The sequence below is a fragment of the Mauremys mutica genome, chromosome 4 (assembly GCF_020497125.1).
Source record: "Mauremys mutica isolate MM-2020 ecotype Southern chromosome 4, ASM2049712v1, whole genome shotgun sequence".
NCBI classification, from domain to species: domain Eukaryota; kingdom Metazoa; phylum Chordata; order Testudines; family Geoemydidae; genus Mauremys; species Mauremys mutica.
Window position 1 is genome coordinate 161,008,251 of NC_059075.1, and position 19,496 is coordinate 161,027,746.

Genomic DNA, 19,496 nt, shown 5'->3' on the forward strand with positions numbered 1-19,496 from the left:
GTAGGCAGGGAATTGTGCAGCCTGGAAAACCCAGGTCAGGAAGAAGAGAGATGGGGGTCTCTGCCCAGGAGAGGGGGAATACAGGTGCGGTTTCCCTGAACTGCAATAGTATGTTAAATTCAATGAAGGGGAGCTGGCTGCCAGTTGGGGATTCTCCTCAGACACTGTCCTGGGTGTTCAATCCTCTTTGTGATGTTTCCTGGGACGGGGGATCCCCTTTCTGGTAGGTAGTTTCAAACTCTCATCCCTGGATGTGAAGTGGGGATCTCTCCTACAGCCTGGGGCAGGCAGGAATTCATCCAGAAACCACTCCAACACCGCCATCAGCTTCATCCACCCATAACTTCAGTGCCCTTCCAGCATCCATCCCTCAGTCCCTGGGCAGACGCCTTCTTTCCTGTGGGCTCTGGCCGCTTATTGCACGTGTTGCAGGCTCGCATGGGACAGGCTGCTCACTGGGTCTGCCCCTCGACCCAGCTCTCAGGATCTCAACATGCTGTTGAGAGTTCCTACAGCAGCAGCAGTGCATGCAGTTTGATTTTCTGCCAGCTCGTTATGCAACCAGAGCGCTCTGTGGGGTGGACTGGCCAGCTCCTCGTGTTTGGTCATCTTCCAGCCAATCAGGATGGGGCGGATCAAGTCCCTGTGCCCAGACCCCCATTTCCCTGGCAGGAACACCGAGAGGGGAAGTGAAGGGGGGACTGCAAGCAGAAGAGGTGGGGAGGGGGCCCCCTTGCTTTGGCCCAGGGCCCCACAAAAACATTATCTACCTCTGGCTGCAAGTCTAGTTAAATCTCAGGAGTTGCACTCACTTTACAGCAGTTCTGAGCTCTCACTGTTAGGTCTGAGAAGGTGGCTGGATGGAGCAAGGGCTCCCTCTTGTGTCCCGTGGGGGGAATCTCTTTTAATGCTATGTTCCTCTTGCCAGAGTTGGTCAGATTTGCTTTCTGATGATTTACTGTTCAGTCGTGTAGCTGTAGCACTCTCATGGCCAACATGGAGTCCGACCTGTGGCTCCAGCCTAGAAAAGGCAGGCACAGGAATGCAGCAGGGAAACTCCCTTCTACCACAAGGTACCTGTTCCAAACCCCTTGGAGTAAACATGCACACACACCTGAAGAGTACAATGAATATAGGACAAGGAAATATATTTTTACAGAGAAATGAATGGAGATATCAGGAGGGGAAAGATGGGGGAAGCAGTAAAATAGGTTAGATCCCATGCGAGGACCCCCAAGCCCCAAAAATTACCAGGATAGACACCAAGCAATGCGCCTACACTCAGAGTTCAGGAATTTTGGGCAGCGTTCAAGTCCGGCAGCAAATCTTGAGTGCTCCTAGCCATCTTCAACACCAGTAAACAAACTCCTCCTGTGCCCTCTTCTGCTACTCTCTGCAAACCCACACAGAGCGACAACCTCCCAACTTAACTAGCTACAGCCTCTTGCCTTATTCCCAGTGCAAGGCTGCAAACCCCAGTACTCACAGCCCCACACAGCTGTGGGCAGCAGTGATCTTGGGTCCAACTCTGGTTTGTCCTTCTCAGGTGATTTCTCCCTGGCACAGCACTCCTCCTGGCTCCCATCCTGGGACGTCCCCGTCGGCTGCTCTGTCCCTCCCAGGCTTCAGGATGGTTCTCAGCTGCTTTGCTACACGAGGGCCTGCTCACTGTGGGCTCTTTTGTCTGGAGCTACCGACCCACGCACGCCCATGCTCTCCCTCTGTCCTATATTCATCACACAATGCTAAGGAGGAGGGATAGCTCAGTGGTTTGAGCACTAACCTGCTAAACCCAGAGTTGTGAGTTCAATCCTTGAGGGGGCCATTTAGGGAACTGGGATAAAAAACTGTCTGGGGATGGATCCTGCTTTGAGCAGAAGGTTAGACTAGATGACCTCCTGAGATCCCTTCCAACCCCAATATTCTATGATTTGAAAGGATATTTTGGGAACACAGCAAACTGACAGGCTGGGTATGACATTCTTTTTAGCCATTTATTTGATTGAGCAGGCATCAACAGAGTTAATGTCAAGCAGGTCACTCTATCTCCCTCCCTAGATCCTGCTCAGTCTGTCTAACCCTAGCCAAGCCACCAGTAGATCCTTTAAGACAGTTGTTTAGACTGACCCATAGCTTCATTGTCATAGTGGCCTCTGCTCTTTGCTGCCCAGTTTCTTTTCTGTGGCAATATTGCCATGTCGGACTCCCATTTATACCAAAGTCCTACTACAAGGAATTTATCACATCTCTCTTGCTTCTCTGGGACCCTCAGGGAATGGAAGCTTCTGCAAATCCAGAAACTTGCTTGAACATCTCATCCTGAGGCTTCAATGGCAAGTTGGAGAGTTTTGACTCCAGCTCCAGCTCCTTAAATTCAGATAAGATTTGCTGTTCCAGGTCAGGCAGGAAGGTCTGAATGTCTGCAGAAAATTGGTGGGCCATTGCTGTGTTTTTGAACAGTATCCCCACTAAGCTGTCCTTGGAAATGACCAGATCCTGCTCCAGTGCTTTGCAAAAGTCATCTAAGAAAGCAGAGACTGAGTTAGGCTTTATGTCCTTGGCATGTTCCAGAACTCCTCTCACTTTCTTTACTATTGTGGATAGAATCTCTCTTTCCAGGACTTCCAAGCCCTCAGTCTTGTTATAGTAATCTAACAAGTGTCTGTGGATCCAGCTTTGGACAAACTCTTCATAGCTGTTAATGTAATTCAGATAGTTGTTGAAGTTCCCATCTTCCAGGAGCTTCTTCTCCACGGTAAACTGGAAAAAGATCTTGCAGCCATATTTAATGGCCTGCCCACTGCTGAGGAAGTCATCCACTATTTCTGTTGCAATTCTTTTCTTAACGTAGTCCACCAGGGCAGGTTTCAGACAATGTTCACAGAAATCCCTGGCCCTCTTTTGGCAGGAATCCTTCCCTAAATAAAGATCTTTAAATCGGGAGAGGTACTGAGGTTTAAACTTCTCCAGATGTTTCTGGGGATTGTGTTCCTGGATAAATACTTCATGCATCTTCTGAAACTGATGAGCTGCTTCCCCCAGAATGTGAAGCTTCAGGTCAACTTCAAAGAATGCATTAGTATAACATTTTCGAACATCCGCCTCTTGGAGCCGCTCATTGATCCTACGCAGCAATTCCCTGCAGTAGGTTTTGTCATAGTCTGTTTTGGAAATGACCTTTTCTTGAATGTAATCCTGGCACTGATCCATCAGTGATTTAGCAATATCTTTTGCTTTCTGAAGGTAACTATCTTTGTGCAACCCTGCTCTTTGTATCAGCCATTTTTCCAAATACTTAGATTTCATCTTGAACAAGTTCATTCTATAATCCTTCAGGCTTCCTGCTCCTTGTAGCATCTCTGTGATGGCACTCCTTCGATTCATCAGGTCCTTTCTCAACTGGGCCTCCATATCTCCATCAACTTGGCAGTTCTGCAGAGGACAGAGTGATGTTTTGTGACATATTGTTTCAAATTTGGACTCCAGTTTCTTGTCATCTAGTTGCTGTGTGCTCCTCCTGCAGTTTGCCAATAATGGATCAATTTCCCCTTCAATTATTTTCATGTAGTTCATCTGGATGTTGTGTGACTTCAGCCTGCCTATTTGAGTAAGAATGGCTTCTTCGCATTTTCTGAACACGTGGGTTTTAAGGTCATTCTTGAGTGTTTTAGTGCACCTTATAAAATCTTCTTTGTACTTTTCCACTAGGTGCAGGTCTGAGGCCTTCCTTGCAAAATATTGTTGTAAGCAGTCTATGATCTTTTGCTCACCATACTGCACTTTTTCCAGTGCTATGTTTTTAAAGACAGAGAAATTTAGGTCTGCTGCTGACTGGTTGAGGATGAAAGTTTCTTTTTCAGATACCCACAGATGCATCTCCTTGCGGAAACCCCATTCCCACTCTGCATAATTCATAGACAGCTGGTTATAGACTTCATCTACAAGGCTGCTTTTGAAGCTAAAGCCAAAATCTTCATGTTTTATAATGTTCCACAGGCTTCTCAGCCTTTCAATAAACTGGGGAATGTCCTTAAGGGATCTGTTGGCAGAGCAAGATTTTGTAAATTCAAACAGGTAATTCTTTAACTCACGCACCCTCTCACTGTATCCTATGTTGACTGGAGCAATGGGAGGGACTCCATGCCACAGCCCAGGGATGTACCAGTTGTGTTTCTCTGGATCATAATCCATAATATCCAAAATTGCCATTTCCTTGATTTGCGTCTCCATCTTTGCTGCAGCTTTGGTCATTTCATCCAGCTGCTCCAGGAGGTGTTTCCTGTCCCTCATGTTTTGTTCATGCGCAGACACATCACTGACGTTCTGATGCACAAACTGGCAGTTGGGTTTGTGTCCGATTTCCTCCATTCTGAGAAAGGCATGGACCACAATTTGCAGAACATACTTCATTTCGGTGGCGTTCTCCATGGCCATGTTAACGATAGTTATGTCACTCAGTCCAACCACCAGTGTGGCCAGCTCATTGTCATGTTCATAACTATCCTCCAACATGGCCAGTTCAGGAGCTTTCAGTCCTTCTGTGTCTATCACCAGGATGAAGTCACAGCCCAGCTCCTGCTGAAAGTTCTCTGCCACTTTAATGAGTGACATGAAGGCTCCTCGTGTACATCGGCCGCTGCTCACTGCAAACTGCAGACCGAACATGGTGTTGAGGAGGGTGGATTTCCCAGTGCTCTGTCCTCCCAGCACTGTTAGAACCAGCATTCTGGACCTTCCCCCTAGCTTGGTATGGAGCTCAGTCAGAACATCTGTCACCCACTGCAGTGGGATGTTGGAGGCATCTCCATCGATCAGCTCCATGGGAAACCCTTCCAGCATCAGGTCAGCTGCTATGCCTGGGAGATGGATGAATTGTCTTTGGCTTTCTGTTATTTTGCTTTGTTTTACCCTTGAATGTTCAGCCTCATAGAATTGCGCCAACTCACGCATGAAATGCTCAGACCCTAAGGATCTGGCAGAGATTAGTTTACCGAGTTCTGCTAGCTCTTGTGGGTCACTCTCTGAAGTTTTACATTTCTCTTTATACTCTGCTTGTAAGCTAGCAAGATTCCCCCTTGTAATGTCATTCAGGCTAAGCTTCATCCATTTCAGGAAATAACATCTTTCCACTTGGGAGAGACATGCTATCCCACTGATAAATTGAACCAAACCATCAGTAAGGTCCCACTGATTCTTTTCTTTGTGTAATGCCACCAATTTTTCTTTCAACTCAGATTCATATTTCTCTAAGTGGGCTGTCCTTGGTTTTCGCATTCGACATAGCTCTTTTTCCACTTTAGCCACAGTCTTCCCTAGGTCCCCTTGCAGTCTCAGCATTTCCCTCTTGTACTTTGCCACATCTTTTATTTCTGCAGTGATTTCTTTAACGCACTTGCTGGCGCTCTGACATTCTTCGCAGTCCTCATCTACCTGGATTCCTAGCTCCCGCGCAGTCTCAGCCATGTCTTCCATAGTCACGTGCCTATGAGGAAACTTTGTTATTCTTCCAATGGTGGATCGCAGCTTTTTCACAAGCTGTGCCTGGTTAGTTGTGCTCTGTTTGAACAATAGGTGTGATTTACTCAATTTCAGATCCAGAACTAGCTTTTTAAGGAAGTCCAACATGTCCTTTGATTTCTCAGCCTCAGAACTGAGCATAAAATACAGTTTTGTGCCTGCTTCCTTCAGAGACAATAAAAGAGCATATTCTCTTTCACTGAGTCTTTCAACAAAGATGATCATAAGAGTTGATACCTTCATTAAAAAGCTGAACTGCAGCTGGTGCGATTCAATGTCTCCATGCAGATTTGTAACCGCGATGGGTTCTGAGAAAATATCTGAATTCTTGCTCCCATTAGGAAAATACCAGGAAATCTCGACCAGCCCATCTGCGATTTCCCGAGGGACGTTCCCAGACTCCATGTCCCTATGGATGAAGAAATCATGGTACTGCTGGGAGGGGCTGAGAACTTCATTGAGGAGTTGGGACTTGGAGAAGCTGCAGCTCCCCAGCCGCACAAAGGAAATGGTTGGCATTGCTGTGAGCACCAGGCTCTCCTCTCTGAACCCTCTGCTCTCTGCCAGGGAGTGCGGCCTCCACTTCCTCACAATGTCCCTCATGGCCCACAGCAGTAGGGTGCCCTTTGGGGTGTCGAGGGCAGGCAGCAGCAGAGGGAGGGCAAACTGGCACATGGACATTCTGGACAAGATCTCCTGCTGCAGGAAACTGTCCGAGCAAAGCAGCACGGCACAGAGAACATCGAGGGGGTGCAGGGAATCACTAGTGCAAGTGTCATTAAGAGAAAAAAAATCATCCTCAATCTCCAGTTCCTCCTCATCCTCACTGACTGCTTCATCGTCAAGCTCCCCATGCCCAAGGCTTGTGTTTCTGGTCATCCCATTCAGAGCCATCACCTTCCTCAGGAAATGCCACGGTAAATCCCCCAAGGTCTGAGCAGACCAGTCCTTTAGACTTTCTGGGCTGATTTTCTGGAGGTCGCGTAATGTGAGCTTCCTGCTTCTGTACTTCTTCAGTTTCAGCTTGAAGAGGATGCCCTGAAATGTTCTTCTCCGCCCTGTGGAAAGACAAAGATGATATTGCAGTGGTGAAGAAATGGTTTTAAATGGAATGGATCCTTTGGAGGTTGGGGCAGCGAGGGGAACAAAATGAACAGCAGTTAACTCTACAGGCTGGAAACAGAACATCTGGAATTGACCCTTCTCAACCTCCATGCAGCTTAAAGCACTGCTCCACTCTGAGAGGTGACTTTGCATAACCAGCCTGCTTTTCAACAGATCTTCTGACTTTAGGAACAAAAAGTAAATCCTTTCTTTCTTGCCCAGCAGAGCCAGCATAGCTATGAGTTGGGGAGCGGGGTTAGATTCCTTCTTATGCAACATTAGTACGGCTTATAGGTGCCAATCAACTACAAAGGGCAGGGTGGGAAGGCAGAGAGAACCATGAAGGGGTCACCAAGGGCAGGATGGGTGATGGCAGAGTCAGTGAGAGGGACACTGGGGACAGAATTTGGCGTGCAGAATCTTTAAAACTAATGATGGAGAAAGTAAGAACCCAGCTTCCCCAGGTCAGACCTGCTGTAACTCAACCATAAGCTACGAGCCGGATGCAAGAATCACTAGGTCAAATTCTCTGGCCTGGGTTCTGCCAGAGGCCGGACTAGAGGATCAAAATGATCCCTTCTGGCCAAAAATTTTCTGAGCCCACCAGGAGAGAAGTCAGAGAAATCATCCTTTTTCTTGGAAGTGTGCACACGCTTGATTTCAAAAGAATTCACCCACATTAAACATGCAGCCATCTGACAATTTTTTGAGAGTCACTTTTCAGCCTAGATTATTGCAAAAGTATAAATTGCAGCTGGGCACGCCTAGCTCCCATTTGTATCTTTGAAAATTTCCATTCCCTGGTCTTTTAAATAACTGCTTGGTTTTCATTTAGCATTCCTCAATGTCAACAAATTTAATTGTTTTTCACTCTTTCTATCTTTATTATTCCTGTTTGCTCTCTCTGTGCCTTGGCTATGAACTGGCTTATATAATAGCTGCACAGAGCAGAGCTTTTGGTGTTTTGTTTCCAACCCAAAATTAAATGATTTGGGGGTGGGAGGGTTCATTTAAGGGCCGAACCAAAACAATCAATTATTCTCTCAGCTCGAGTGCAAAGATCAGCGTAGCATCGTCTTCATCGCTAGAGACTAACGCCAACATTTTCAAACTTGCCCACTAGTTTTTGGTGTCCTTCTACTTGACACACCTAGGTCTAGCTGGCACCCTGAGATACCTGGAACTTGATTTTCCACAGTGTTCTGAGCACTCCCGTTGATTTCCAGCTTTGTGGGGGCTCGTCCGTTCAGAAACTCCATCTCTAAGTATCTAATTTGGGCATCCATTTTGACAATGTGGGCCCAAGCCTCTTTCTCATGGCTCTGCGGTCTCTCTCTTTCTCCTTTTATGGAGTTACCAGACCTAGTCTCGCCCAATGACTAGATTCTCCTGCAGTTCAATATGAGGCAATGCTGCCTTCAAGCCCATAGGCAAGTTTTAGTCTGGTGATGTCTCTAGCACAAGATTAATATCTCCCACGTCTATCCACACCACTAAGCTTCAGAAGGCATATTCCATCAGACAGCTTATTGTCCCCCTTGTGTTGTAATTCAAATTGATAAATCTCAGTGAGATGTTCGTTACTACAGTGTGTCAACTGCAAGTACAGAAGGAAGGGTTATAAGAGACAGTACTTTTGAAAGAGGCTGGCATCTGCTGCATATTGGATTCTTGCTCCAGATTGGACCCATCCGTCTCCTCTGGCTCTGGGCTTTGCGGCGTCACTGATTCCAGCTCCAGATTTATAACATCTAGCAAGAAATATAGAGAAAAGGTGTTATTGGTACCTAGCCAACAACTCTCTTTGATGTGGAGGCTCCCACCTGTTTATTTAATACACACACACACAAACACACACACACAAAATGCTCTGGATCCCTGCTCCTTTTTGTTGAGCAAATGGCCTATTCTCCTTCTCTCTCTCCCCTTCCTGAACTTCCCCATCCCTCTATGTGATGCATTTCCACCAATCACAGCACACATGCTTCCACTTGGCCTCCGCCACTTTTTGAACCCCCCATTTTTATGTGGGGTTTCCTGTTTCTCTTGACCCCATTCATCCATGGTAGGATCCTGCCTGCTCCCCCTTCCTGTCAGGACTCCCTTTTCCTCCACCTACCCATATGGTGCATCCCATTTGCCTGTCTCTGGAGCTGCATTGGTGGGCTGCCAACCAGTCCCACCATGTGTGTCCAGAAGCAAGAACGGCAGAAATATTTCCACCCTAGTCCCAGCTGCTGGAGTGAAGTAAACCCAGGTCAGAAACGTAGTATTGTCATAGATGCAGCTAATGAGGTGCAGGGAATGAAGGGGGAAAATCTCCTTCACCCGCCCCCAGATTTTTTTACTGTGCCTTTCAATGTTGCTGAAGGATGCATGATGCATGCTTATAACATTTGCAAATGACATCAAGCTGGGAAGGGTTGCAAGCACTTTGGAGGACAGGATTAGAATTCAAAACAACCTTGACAAATTTGAGAACTGGTCTGAAATCAACAAGGTGAAATTCAATAAAGACAAGTGCAAAGTACTTCACTTAGGAAGGAAAATTCAAATACACAGCTACAAAACGGGGAATAACTGGCTAGGCGGTAGTACAGCAGAAAAGGATCTGGGAGTTAGAGCGGATCACAAATTGAATATGAGTCAACAAATACGATGCAGTTGCAAAAAAAGACTAATATCATGCTGGGGTGTTGTGACCCTAAGAGCACCCCAATGCCAGACGGCAAGGTGCTCCTGGTATGTAACCGTAAATCTTAGCTGGCCTGAGCAGCTCAATACACCTCACACGCTGTTGTCATGCTATTCATTTAAAAAGTGTCTTATAGAATATCATTTGAAAACTAATAACATGCTGGTATTAATATCAATGTGAACTCTATGCAACAATGTTGTATGTGAAATGATGGACATTCTCTTATATTACAATTTGGAGTCTATAAACGGACAAATAAGGCAAAGCAGAAGACGGGCAAACATCTCTTTTGCTCAATTGCAGATCAGACTAGGTGTGACCAGAGAAAGGGTCCATGGGCTATTCATTTGCATTGGAGATTTCAGGAAGATCATTTGCATTGTAAATCACAGGAGAAAATTTACCTGGTGTCAGCTCTCTGGTGAACCCAGAAAGCTGAGCCCCCAGGAGGGCTTCCTAACTTTTAAGACAAAGATAACATTTGGGGATATTAGGAACTGCTGAACAACTTTGAGGTATCCATCACCTGAGAGAAGGAAGAAACCATGCTTTGTATTCGTGAAAAATGGGTCCTCCTGCTAAAACAGGCCTGAAGAAAGCTGACAAATTGACGTGAGTAAGAAATAGCATTAGGCAAAGCTATATCTTGCTACAATTCAGTTTTGACATTAGAAAGCGTGTTTTGCTGTGTAACCCTTTCATGCCTCTTTTACTCTGGCTTGAAATCACATCAATCTATGTTCTTTGTTAATCAACTTAGCCTTAGTTTTACATCAGATTGTCTCAGCGTAGTGCATTAAGGTGGAGTGTATCACCCCCACTGAGCTAACACGTTGTGGTGTGCCCTTGCTCTGGAGGCAGCAAAGGTGGTGTTAACTCTATGAGTGTCCAGTGAGAGGAACATGACAGGGAAAACGGTTTGGGGAGATTCAGGATGAGGGGGCATTGGGGGTCAACCTGCAAGGAGTAACTGGGCTGGCAGTAGCTCAGGGTGAGACTTTTGTGCCATGGGCATATGGCTGGCATCAGGGCTCAGAGCTAAAGCTGCACAGCAGGAGGCACCCGGGGTTACAAGGCAGCAGTGACAGAATCCAATACTGACCTGGGTAAAGCCCCAAAGCACCACAGGTGCATTAACAGGTGTGTTGTATGTCTAACATGGGAAGTAACTGTCCTGCTCTACTTAGCACTGTGTCCAATTCTGGGTACCACGCTTAAGGAAAGATGTGGATAAATTGGAGAAAGTGGAGAGCAACCTGACCTATGAGGAAAGATTAAAAATACTGGGCATGTTTACTCTTGAGAAAAGAAGACCAAGGGGAGACCTCATAATAGTATTCAGATATGTTAAGTGCTATTAGAAAGAGGACCGTGATCAATTGCTCTCCATGTCCACTGAAGGTAGGACAAGACATAACAGCCTTAATCTGCAGCATGGTAGATCTAGGTTAGATATTAGGGAAAACTTTCTAACTCTAAGGACAGTTAAGCTCTGGACCAGGCTTCCAAAGGAGGTTGTGGAATCCCCATCACTGGAGGTTTTTAAGAGCAGGTTGGACAAACACCTGTCAGGGAGGTCTAGGTTTACTTGGTCCTCCCTCAGTGCAGGGGGCTGGACTAGATGACCTCTCAAGGTCCCTTCCAGCCCAACATTTCTATGAGTCAATGATTTTCAGTCTTATTTCCTGCCCCTCATTCCAGCCCCCAAACATATTTTAATGATGCTGGGTGCTGGCCTGCCCAAAACATCTATATAAGTGGCTTGCCAAGAATCCAGCAAACTGGCTGTGCCTTTTTAGGGGAGAGGATTTTTTTCATAGATTCGCAGAGTTTGGGGCCAGAAGGGACTGTCCGAGGATCTAGTTTGATCTCCTGTATAACAGGCTAGAGAATTTCACCCAGTTACCCCTGCACTAAGCCCAGTAACTTGTGTTTGACGAAAGCATTTTTTAGAAAGAGACATCCAGGCAGGATTGGACAACATCAAAGGATGGAGAATCCACCACTACTTAGGGGAATTAGTTCCAATGGTTAATCACCCCCCACCCCAACAAGAATGGCGCCTTATATATTCCAATCAGAAATCTCGTTTTAACTTCAATCCATTAATTCTAGTTCTGCTTTTCGTCTCTAGGTTAAAGAGCCTTTTAGTACCTGATATTTCGTCCCCACTGTCATCAAGACCATTTGATCTTCTATTTGATAAGGTAAACAGATTGTGCTCCATAAGTCTCTCACTGAAAGACACATTTTCTAGCCCTTGAATCATTTTTGTGGCTCTTCTCCGTACCTCTCCAATTTTTCAAACATTACTCCTTAAAGGCACACACCAGAACAGTATGTAGTTTTCCAGTATAGGTCTCATCAATAACGTGTACAGAGGTAAATTCACCTCCCCACGCTCACTCACTTCTCTCCAGTTTATACAACCAACAATTACATTAGCCCTTTTGGCCCCAGCACTGCATTTTTGTGTAATGATTCCCACAGATGGGTCATCAGTGGGGATCGAAATTCAATCTAAAAGCACAAGCCTCTACTGTGTTAGCCAATACATGTGTTAGGCGTAGTATATATCACATTAATGGATATTATGCAGATGATATTAATATAATATACAGTACGTATATACTGGAAAGTTATGTTAACTGAATGTACTATGCTTTCCCCAAAATTATTTTCACCCCTGTCAAGTATCCTGAAATTCTTTGCAAAGCTGAAGTCAGCTTTGGCATTAGAAAATAGGAAGCCTGTCAAAGCCAAGCTATATGAAGGTTGTGTCCTATCACAGAATAGGATGTACCTCCATGAGCAACTGCTTTGGAATGTAGTATCCAAAACGGAGATAAGAAAAGTAAAGAACAAATCAACAAGTTAAGGAACCATTACGAACGGGTGGGTTGGATTTTAGTGCCGTGTAAAGAGTTTTGTAACTTGTGAAATCATACTATAAACACAGCTAGGTGAAATGCGTGTCTCTGAAGCACACCTTCTATGTAAGGTGAAAGTGCTGTGAGATAGGAATTGCTTCCCAGAAGGAGGGCATGAATGTCTTCTTTGGGGAATTTTACCGCTTTATCTTTAGACAATAAATTTGGCTAAATTTGGTTATTTGATCTCTTGAACACTTTTAAGAACCAATCACAGGTGAAGTCAAACAATTGGCTACATCTTTTAGTCAATACCTGTCTGGGCTAAAAGACCAAGTCCATCAGCTTGGAGGAAATAGCCGACACATAAACTAAGATTTTCGGAATTGATTAGTGATTTTGGATGCCTCCAATTTTTAGATGCCCAACGTGAGATACCTTCAAGAGGCTTGTTTTTCAAAGGGGTGATGCTCAGCAGTTTCAAGTCTCGTTAATAAGCCTCAAATTGGGTCCCCAAAATCACTAGTGACTCTTGCAAATCTCAGTGTAGGCATTTCAGTTAAAAATGCGCAAACAAAAAACAAAGTTTTAAAACATCTGAATAACAATCCTGTCCCCCTCAGTTAACCAGGTTGCATGTTGGTATCTGTAAAGAAATGTTTACTTGCAGTACATTATTCAGCTACTAGAGGTCTCTTGTGCTGAATGGAGTCCCCGACAGTGTGGAGCCCCTGGTAAACAAGCGAGAAAAAGTTGAAACTCAGTCTGTACAGAAGCATGTTTCTTTACCTATAGTTTGTAGTTGCTGTGTTTATTAAACACGTGCTGTTTAGGATGGACTGTGATTTGCTATAGCATGACAGTGGTGTCATAATCCTACTAGTTTTCTTCTCACACACAGTCCTCCAGAGATGACAAGACTTGTGTTCAAAACAAGGCTTGTAAAGCATAAAAACAAGGACACATGCCCAATTTTATTTCTTTGCAAGTTACCGTGGAAGGTAGGATTAGCTGTACGATAAGATTCCAGGACTGTCTGTCTGTGCGTCACTCTGAAGCCAGAGCACTTTCTGTTCAGAATATTACCAATCACCACTGGGTTTCAGAGATTGGTACTGTCCAATTTTTAAGCCATTTTGACTTTACAAATTACACCTGCACAAAAGCAAGGCATGTATCTACGCCATGCCAGAAGTTTTAGGCAGGTGTGATGTCAGAGGTAACTCAGCCAATCAACACCCTTACTTTACAGCTAATCTGCATGCAACAATTTCATTGGGGGTGTGGAGGAGACTGCACATATGGCGGATTACTTGGTCCAGCTGGCTCTCAGCTGCTAGTGCAGTAGTTAAGAAGCAGCTGACAATAGCTTGTAAAACTGAAGAGAAGGTGCAGCTGGGTGTCCAACTGTAAACCAGGGTCCTATATATTCTGTGGCCTAAATTCTGCAGCAAGGTCCCTCAAGTTCTGTGGTTCTTTGGTGTAGCAAACTAGCGATCCAATGGCTTCTTAAAAACAGAGGCGTTTAATAGACTTAAATGCATAAATGAATAACACAATCAGTACCGTAATTCCTGTGCTATTTTATTTGATATTCAGTTCAGTGCATCTCACCCTGCCCTATAAGTGTCTTGAGATCACAGAGCTGCACTGCAGACGCTGTTGCAGATTTCAGCAGCTGGGAAAGGGACACTGGGGGCTTCTACAGTGGTAAAAGGTAATGAAGGATTGTGGGATTTGCTGGATGTTTCTCCTTAAATTATCAGCACCTAAAGAGTTAACAATGTTGGTATTCTGTCATTAGGATTCAGACATCAGGATTCACTAACAGCTTTGAGATGAATCTCAATGCTCTTGTTCCAGGTCGTCTGGAGACTCGGGCAGACATTGCCACACACAGTTCATATTTTTAAGCAATTATAAAGGCTAGATCTGTGATATTTTTTGCAACAATGATGCTTAGATCCAGCAACAGGAGCCTGCGTATGGGGAAGGAACTTGGTCATTCTCTTACCAGCTTGTGTTGCCTTGGTGAGTCTGTCTGCCAGGTCTCTCCGGTGGATGGATCTCAGCACTTGAATGGTCACCTCCACCCTGTAGTGCTCCCCGTAGTAGTTGAGCAATTCCTTGGCGACATCCACAGGACGTGCTGTCTCCAGCTTGCCCCAGGGGATGTTGTTATACTGGTTTTCCACCTTGATTTCCTTCAGCTTCCACTTGAATCGCTTGAGGTCATCTTTCCCCAGCTCTTCCAGGGTCTCCAGAAGATCGGTCACAGCCTTCGCCATGCCACAAGCCCTGGGGCAGCACAAGAAGGAGACACAAACTGGCCCCCGGAGCCAGAGACTTGGCTGGGGGGTGGGGAAAAAACTCTTTGCAAAGAGAGAACAAGTTCAGGAAACGAAACTAAAACTCTAGCATCTTTGGCTTACAAACATCCCCATGAAATTTACATCTCTGCTTCGGGCCTGGGCAGTTCAGTTCACAGTCCCAAAGGCAAGAGTCTCAAAGTCCCGGCCCACGGGCCATCTGCGGCCCGAGAACCTCCCCACTGCGGCCCACTGAGGAGAGATTCATGCAGCCAGGCTGCTGGTGTGAGGGCAATGTTTGCTGCAGGAGCCACCCCCCATAGCTCCCATTGGCTGGGGGAGAGGGACAGAGATACCATCACTAGTTGCTGGGCAGAGTCAGCATCACTTTTTTCCCCATAATGAATATAAAGGAGTCAAAATACCGAACACAACTATCTGAGGCACCCCTTGCTGCAATCCTGAAGGTTTCAACTGCTCAGTCACTGAGGCCAAACATCAACAAACTGACAGAACTGAAGCTTTGCCAGGTGTCTGGCAAACACTAAAAACTCTCTGGCAGGTGAAGAATTGTATGAAGTTGTGTGACCGTTTTACTATTTCTAAGAAATTCAAAATAAAAAGTACAATATAGACATTTTCTTTTCTGAATACCATCTTCAGTGACATTATTGGCCCGCTGGGAGGATTTGAGGACTGGCACTAAGGTAAATTGAGTTTGAGACCCCTGCCTAAACACTCGCCCAGATCCTTGAGGACTCAGAGACGTCTCCATTGCACAGGTACTTGCCTGGGTTGTATGATCCCTGACTTACTCTGCTGTAGCTGGAGGAAGAGCAGGTTAAGAAGCCCAAGTGTCTTTCATCTATTAGGATGAAATGTAGCAGTAGAGAAGACAGAGGGCTCCAACGGTCCCTACTGAAACTCCTCACATCCTGTTGCTGATGCCTCTTGTCAGGCGGGGGAGTCCCAGAGTTGGGGAAGTGGGTCCCAAGTTTGCATTCACGCACCTCGACTCCTGAGGGAATTCTGCACCAAAAAAAAATTAAAAGTACGCGCACAATATTTTTAAATTATGCACATTTTATTTGTCAATAAATAAATATGGCTCCAGCATGGCAGTGGGGAGCACAGGCCACTGTCTGAATTGATATGGGAGATCACCCTGCAGCCTCCACCTTCCCTGGTGCAGGAACTCGGCAGCGAGGCTGCCCCGACCCTGCCACAGTGCAAGGGCCAGGCCTGCCCCAGACACACCCCGGGGCCCTGCCCCTCTGCGCCAGATGCAGCAGGTGTGTGCAGGCAGGCTCAGCCCAGCAGGATCCAAATGTGGAGGGGCTTAGTGGTGGGGGTGGGATCCAGGTGTGGTGTGAGTGGTTTCTGTGTGGGGCAATCGGGGTGCGGGCGGCTCAGTGGGGGGGATCTGGATGCACAGGGGCTCGTGGGGGGAAGGTTCCAGGTGCAGGGACGATGAGACTCTGCAGGGGATCTGGGTGAAGTTGGTTGGGGTTAAGCGGGGGTGGGTGTGGGTGTGGGGAGATGGGGCTCAGTGGGGGGGTCTGGGTGCAGGGGGCTCAGTGGAGGGTCTGGGATCCAGGGGAATGGGGCTCGGTGGGGTGGGGTGGGGCTTGTCAGAGGGGTCCAGGTGTAGGGGGCAGGGCTTATCAGGGTGAGGGTTTGATGGGCCTGCTTCATGGGAGAGCCCCAGCTGCTACTGAGGGGATGCTGCATGCTGGGCTCCCGCTTCTCCTACAGTTCCCCTATCCCTTTTCTTCTCCATCCCCCTCTCCTACCTCCCACATTCCCCTCCCCCTGCCCTATTCCATCCCCTTTCTTCCCTCACCCCCTCATCCTCTCTTCCCTCCTTTCCTCCACCCCCTCTTAGCCAGCCCCACCCCGGGCACTCACCATTCCACAGAAAACAGGAAGGCTCCCAGCACACCGAAGGGAAGCACGACTGGCACTAGGACCAAGGAGGTGGTGTTCATCTGCAGAGTCAGCACAGCCCAGGTAGCCTCCTTCAGCTGGGCAGCTCTGCACTTGCAGAAATGATGGGGGAGCAGTGGCACATAACCCCATGTGCCCCCTCATGCCTCACCTCTGTGGAGGAGCAAACCATTAAGAAAGATTTTGCTGCCATGGAGACAGATAATGGAGTGAGAAATGTGGCATTAGACAGATGGAGGTGGAAACACTGGGCTGTCTCATGCGTCACAAGGCCCAAGATCATCTTATAATAAACTAAAGACTTGCAGAGCTTGTGTGATCACACTTGAACCCATGCGCAATCAGCTGAATCTCATTTTCGTGTCCTAGTGGGTGTAGCTTGGCCTGGGGGCAGAGGTTGGGAGGGCACCACCCCTTTTTTTGTTTGTCCTGATTTGAGCCCTGCTTTCTTGGATGCAATTTTGTTTCGTGTTCCATTTCCTAGTGCCCTCCCTGCCACGGGGCTGGGCCCAGACCCCCATGAATCATAGAATATCAGGGTTGGAAGGGACCTCAGGAGGTCATCTAGTCCAATCCCCTGCTCAGGGCAGGACCAATCCCCAGATTTTTACCCCAGTTCCCCAAATGGCCCCCTCAAGGATTGAACTCACAACCCTGGGTTTAGTAGGCCAGTGCTCAAACCACTGAGCGATCCTGCTCCTTGCATCACAGGCTTGTCCCAAGCCATAGGGCCCCTGGGGAGCTCCCCTAAGACCTCTCTCTGGTTCCTGATTGGCTTCTCCGGCATCCCTTTATGCAAACGAGCCCCCTGCCCACGTGACCTGAGGCTAACGAGGGTCCAGGCGGCCCCGAAGAGAGAAGGGAGCTGGGCATGTCCCTGGGGTGACAGTTAAACTGGCACAACCGACCCCCTGGGGACAGGAAAGGGAGTTCAGGCTTGGGGGATTAGAGAGGGACCCTCCCCTCTCCAATTAGGAAGGGATGAGCTCAGGGTCTGGGGGTTCAGGAAGGGCCGGTAGTTTGGGATCAGGGTGGCTTCCTCCTGGGCTGGCCAAGGAGCCTCACCTCACGGGGAATCAGGGGATTCCAGCGCTAGCGGCAGCAGGACACTGCCCGTGGAGGGAAGTAGTGGAGCCCTGTTCTGCAGTGAGGGGGAGGCGCTGGGAGGGAGGGGAGATGTTCATCGGCAAGGGACACAGGCAGGCGGGAGTGGGAAAGGAGAGAGGGGAGCTTGGCTCCTGGTGGGTGCTAAGCGCCCGCTAATTTTTCGGAGTCGGCACCTAGGCAAGATATTATTACCCTCTTCCTCCCTACCCAGAAACGATGGACAAGAGCCCATGTTCCACTGACGTCAAAGGGCAATTCACCATCAGCTTCTCTGGGAGAATGGGAAAGGCACGAGCCCCGGAGACACCAGTCCCCATTGTTGAATTCAGCCTATTTCTATGCTTAGATGGCCCATCGTTCCTACATTAGCCAGTTTCTTCCTGTTTGTTCCCTAACATCTGCCCCATCCATACAATCATAGAAATGTAGGGACGGAAGAGACCATGAGAAGTCACCAAGTCCAGCCCCCCTGTGCTGAGGCAGGACCACGTAAACCTAGACCCACCTGACAGATGTTTGTCCAACCTGCTCTTAGAAACCTCCAGTGCTGGGGGGACTTCACAACTTCCCTTGGAAGCCTGTTCCAGCACTTAATTATCCATATAGTTAGAAAGTTTTTCCGAATATCTAACCTAAGTCTCCCTTGCTACGGATGAAGCCAATTATTTCTTGTCCTGCCTTCAGCAGACATACAGAACAATTGGCCGCTGTCTTCTTTATACCATCTCTTAACATAGATGAAGATTTATCACATCTCCCCTCGGTCTTCTTTTCTCTATGCTGAACAGTCCCAATTTTTTTAACCTTTCCTCATAAGTCAGGTTTTCTAAACCTGTTCTCATTTTTGTTGCTCTCCTCTGGCCTTTCTCCAGTTTCTCCACAGCATAATACTTTGGGAGGGGTCTGTTAATTACTTTCCTTAGAATTTTCCTCACATATCTCATTCGCAGTAAGGAACTTTGCCACTCCGGGTTTTGTATTTTATATACATAACCATCACTCATTGGCATGTACATATACAATCCCAGCCAATAGGGTGCAGTAGATGCACACACACAAACTGGAGTTCCACTAATCAGACCCCCTAATCTCACAGGAAACAGCAAAGATTCTAGTTACAATGAAAAGAGGCAGAGCGATTGTCCTTCATTCTGTTTCCTGAGGAATCTGAGGACAGCAGTGCTAACCCTCCAAGCCGCCGGGATACAAACATTTAACCCATCTGCTGGTGCAAGTTCTATGCTGTGGTAGAATATGAAGATTCAGCACGTAGCTTTGAAACACAAGCTCAGGGGATAGGAAGACAAGTAACTGAGGGGTGACCCACAAAAGAAAGGAAATGCATTTGTGGCCTTTTTAATGAACAAAGAAGGCCTAAACATTCATGTATTTTTAGAGTGTGTGCGTTCAGTGGGCAGAGAGAGCATGTTTCCTCTGTCATGCGTGTGTGATTTTATTTGTTGTTCTTGTTTTTGAATTAAAAATGCAGGCCTTGTTCACCTTGGAAGATACTGTGGATGACTGGGAAATTAGAATGATGACATCACAAGAACCATGGGAGTGGAGGTAAAGGGGGAAGTGATTTTTAAGTCAGGCTGTTTTAAAGGGCTTTTTGATTACTTTTTGTGTATCTATATTTAACTCAAATGCCTGACAGAGAGTTAGGAAAAAAACTCTCTTTGGGAAAGATTCCAACACCATATCGCCCTTCCAATTCAGGGCTTTGGCCTATTCAAATCCACTTCTCTGGCTGCTCCAACAGAAGCAGGGAAGATCAGGCTAGATATGATTTTTTGTATTACAGTAGTGCCTTGGGGACACTTTTTGCCAGATGCTGCACATAAACAGTAAGAGACAAGACTTCCCCTGAAGGGCTTACGGTCTAAATAGACACAACAGACACAGGAAGAAGTATTATCCACACAGATGGGAAAAGAGATTCAA

General features: G+C 46.8%; 1 protein-coding gene across 1 annotated transcript; it reads right to left on the reverse strand.

Annotated features, from left to right (window-relative positions):
• Window positions 1-1,235: 1,235 nt before the first annotated feature.
• Window positions 1,236-14,477, reverse strand: LOC123369221 (up-regulator of cell proliferation-like). Its single transcript, XM_045014576.1, has 3 exons — window positions 14,204-14,477; window positions 8,256-8,372; window positions 1,236-6,575 (listed from the first exon to the last, which is right to left on the reverse strand). The coding sequence occupies exons 1-3, from the start codon at window positions 14,475-14,477 to the stop codon at window positions 2,269-2,271; spliced, it is 4,698 nt and encodes a 1,565-aa protein (XP_044870511.1). The 3' UTR covers window positions 1,236-2,268.
• Between the last annotated feature and the right edge of the window lie 5,019 nt (window positions 14,478-19,496).

Bases quoted from the DNA above. Each gene is read 5' to 3' on its own strand.
- LOC123369221 (XM_045014576.1), bottom strand. From the start codon at position 14,477: ATGGCGAAGGCTGTGACCGATCTTCTGGAGACCCTGGAAGAGCTGGGG. The intron at 8,373-14,203 runs GTAAGAGAATGA...ATTTCTTGCTAG, and splicing joins CACCAAGGCAACACAAGCTG to ATGTTATAAATCTGGAGCTG. The intron at 6,576-8,255 runs GTACTGTCTCTT...GTCTTTCCACAG, and splicing joins GATGCCAGCCTCTTTCAAAA to GGCGGAGAAGAACATTTCAG.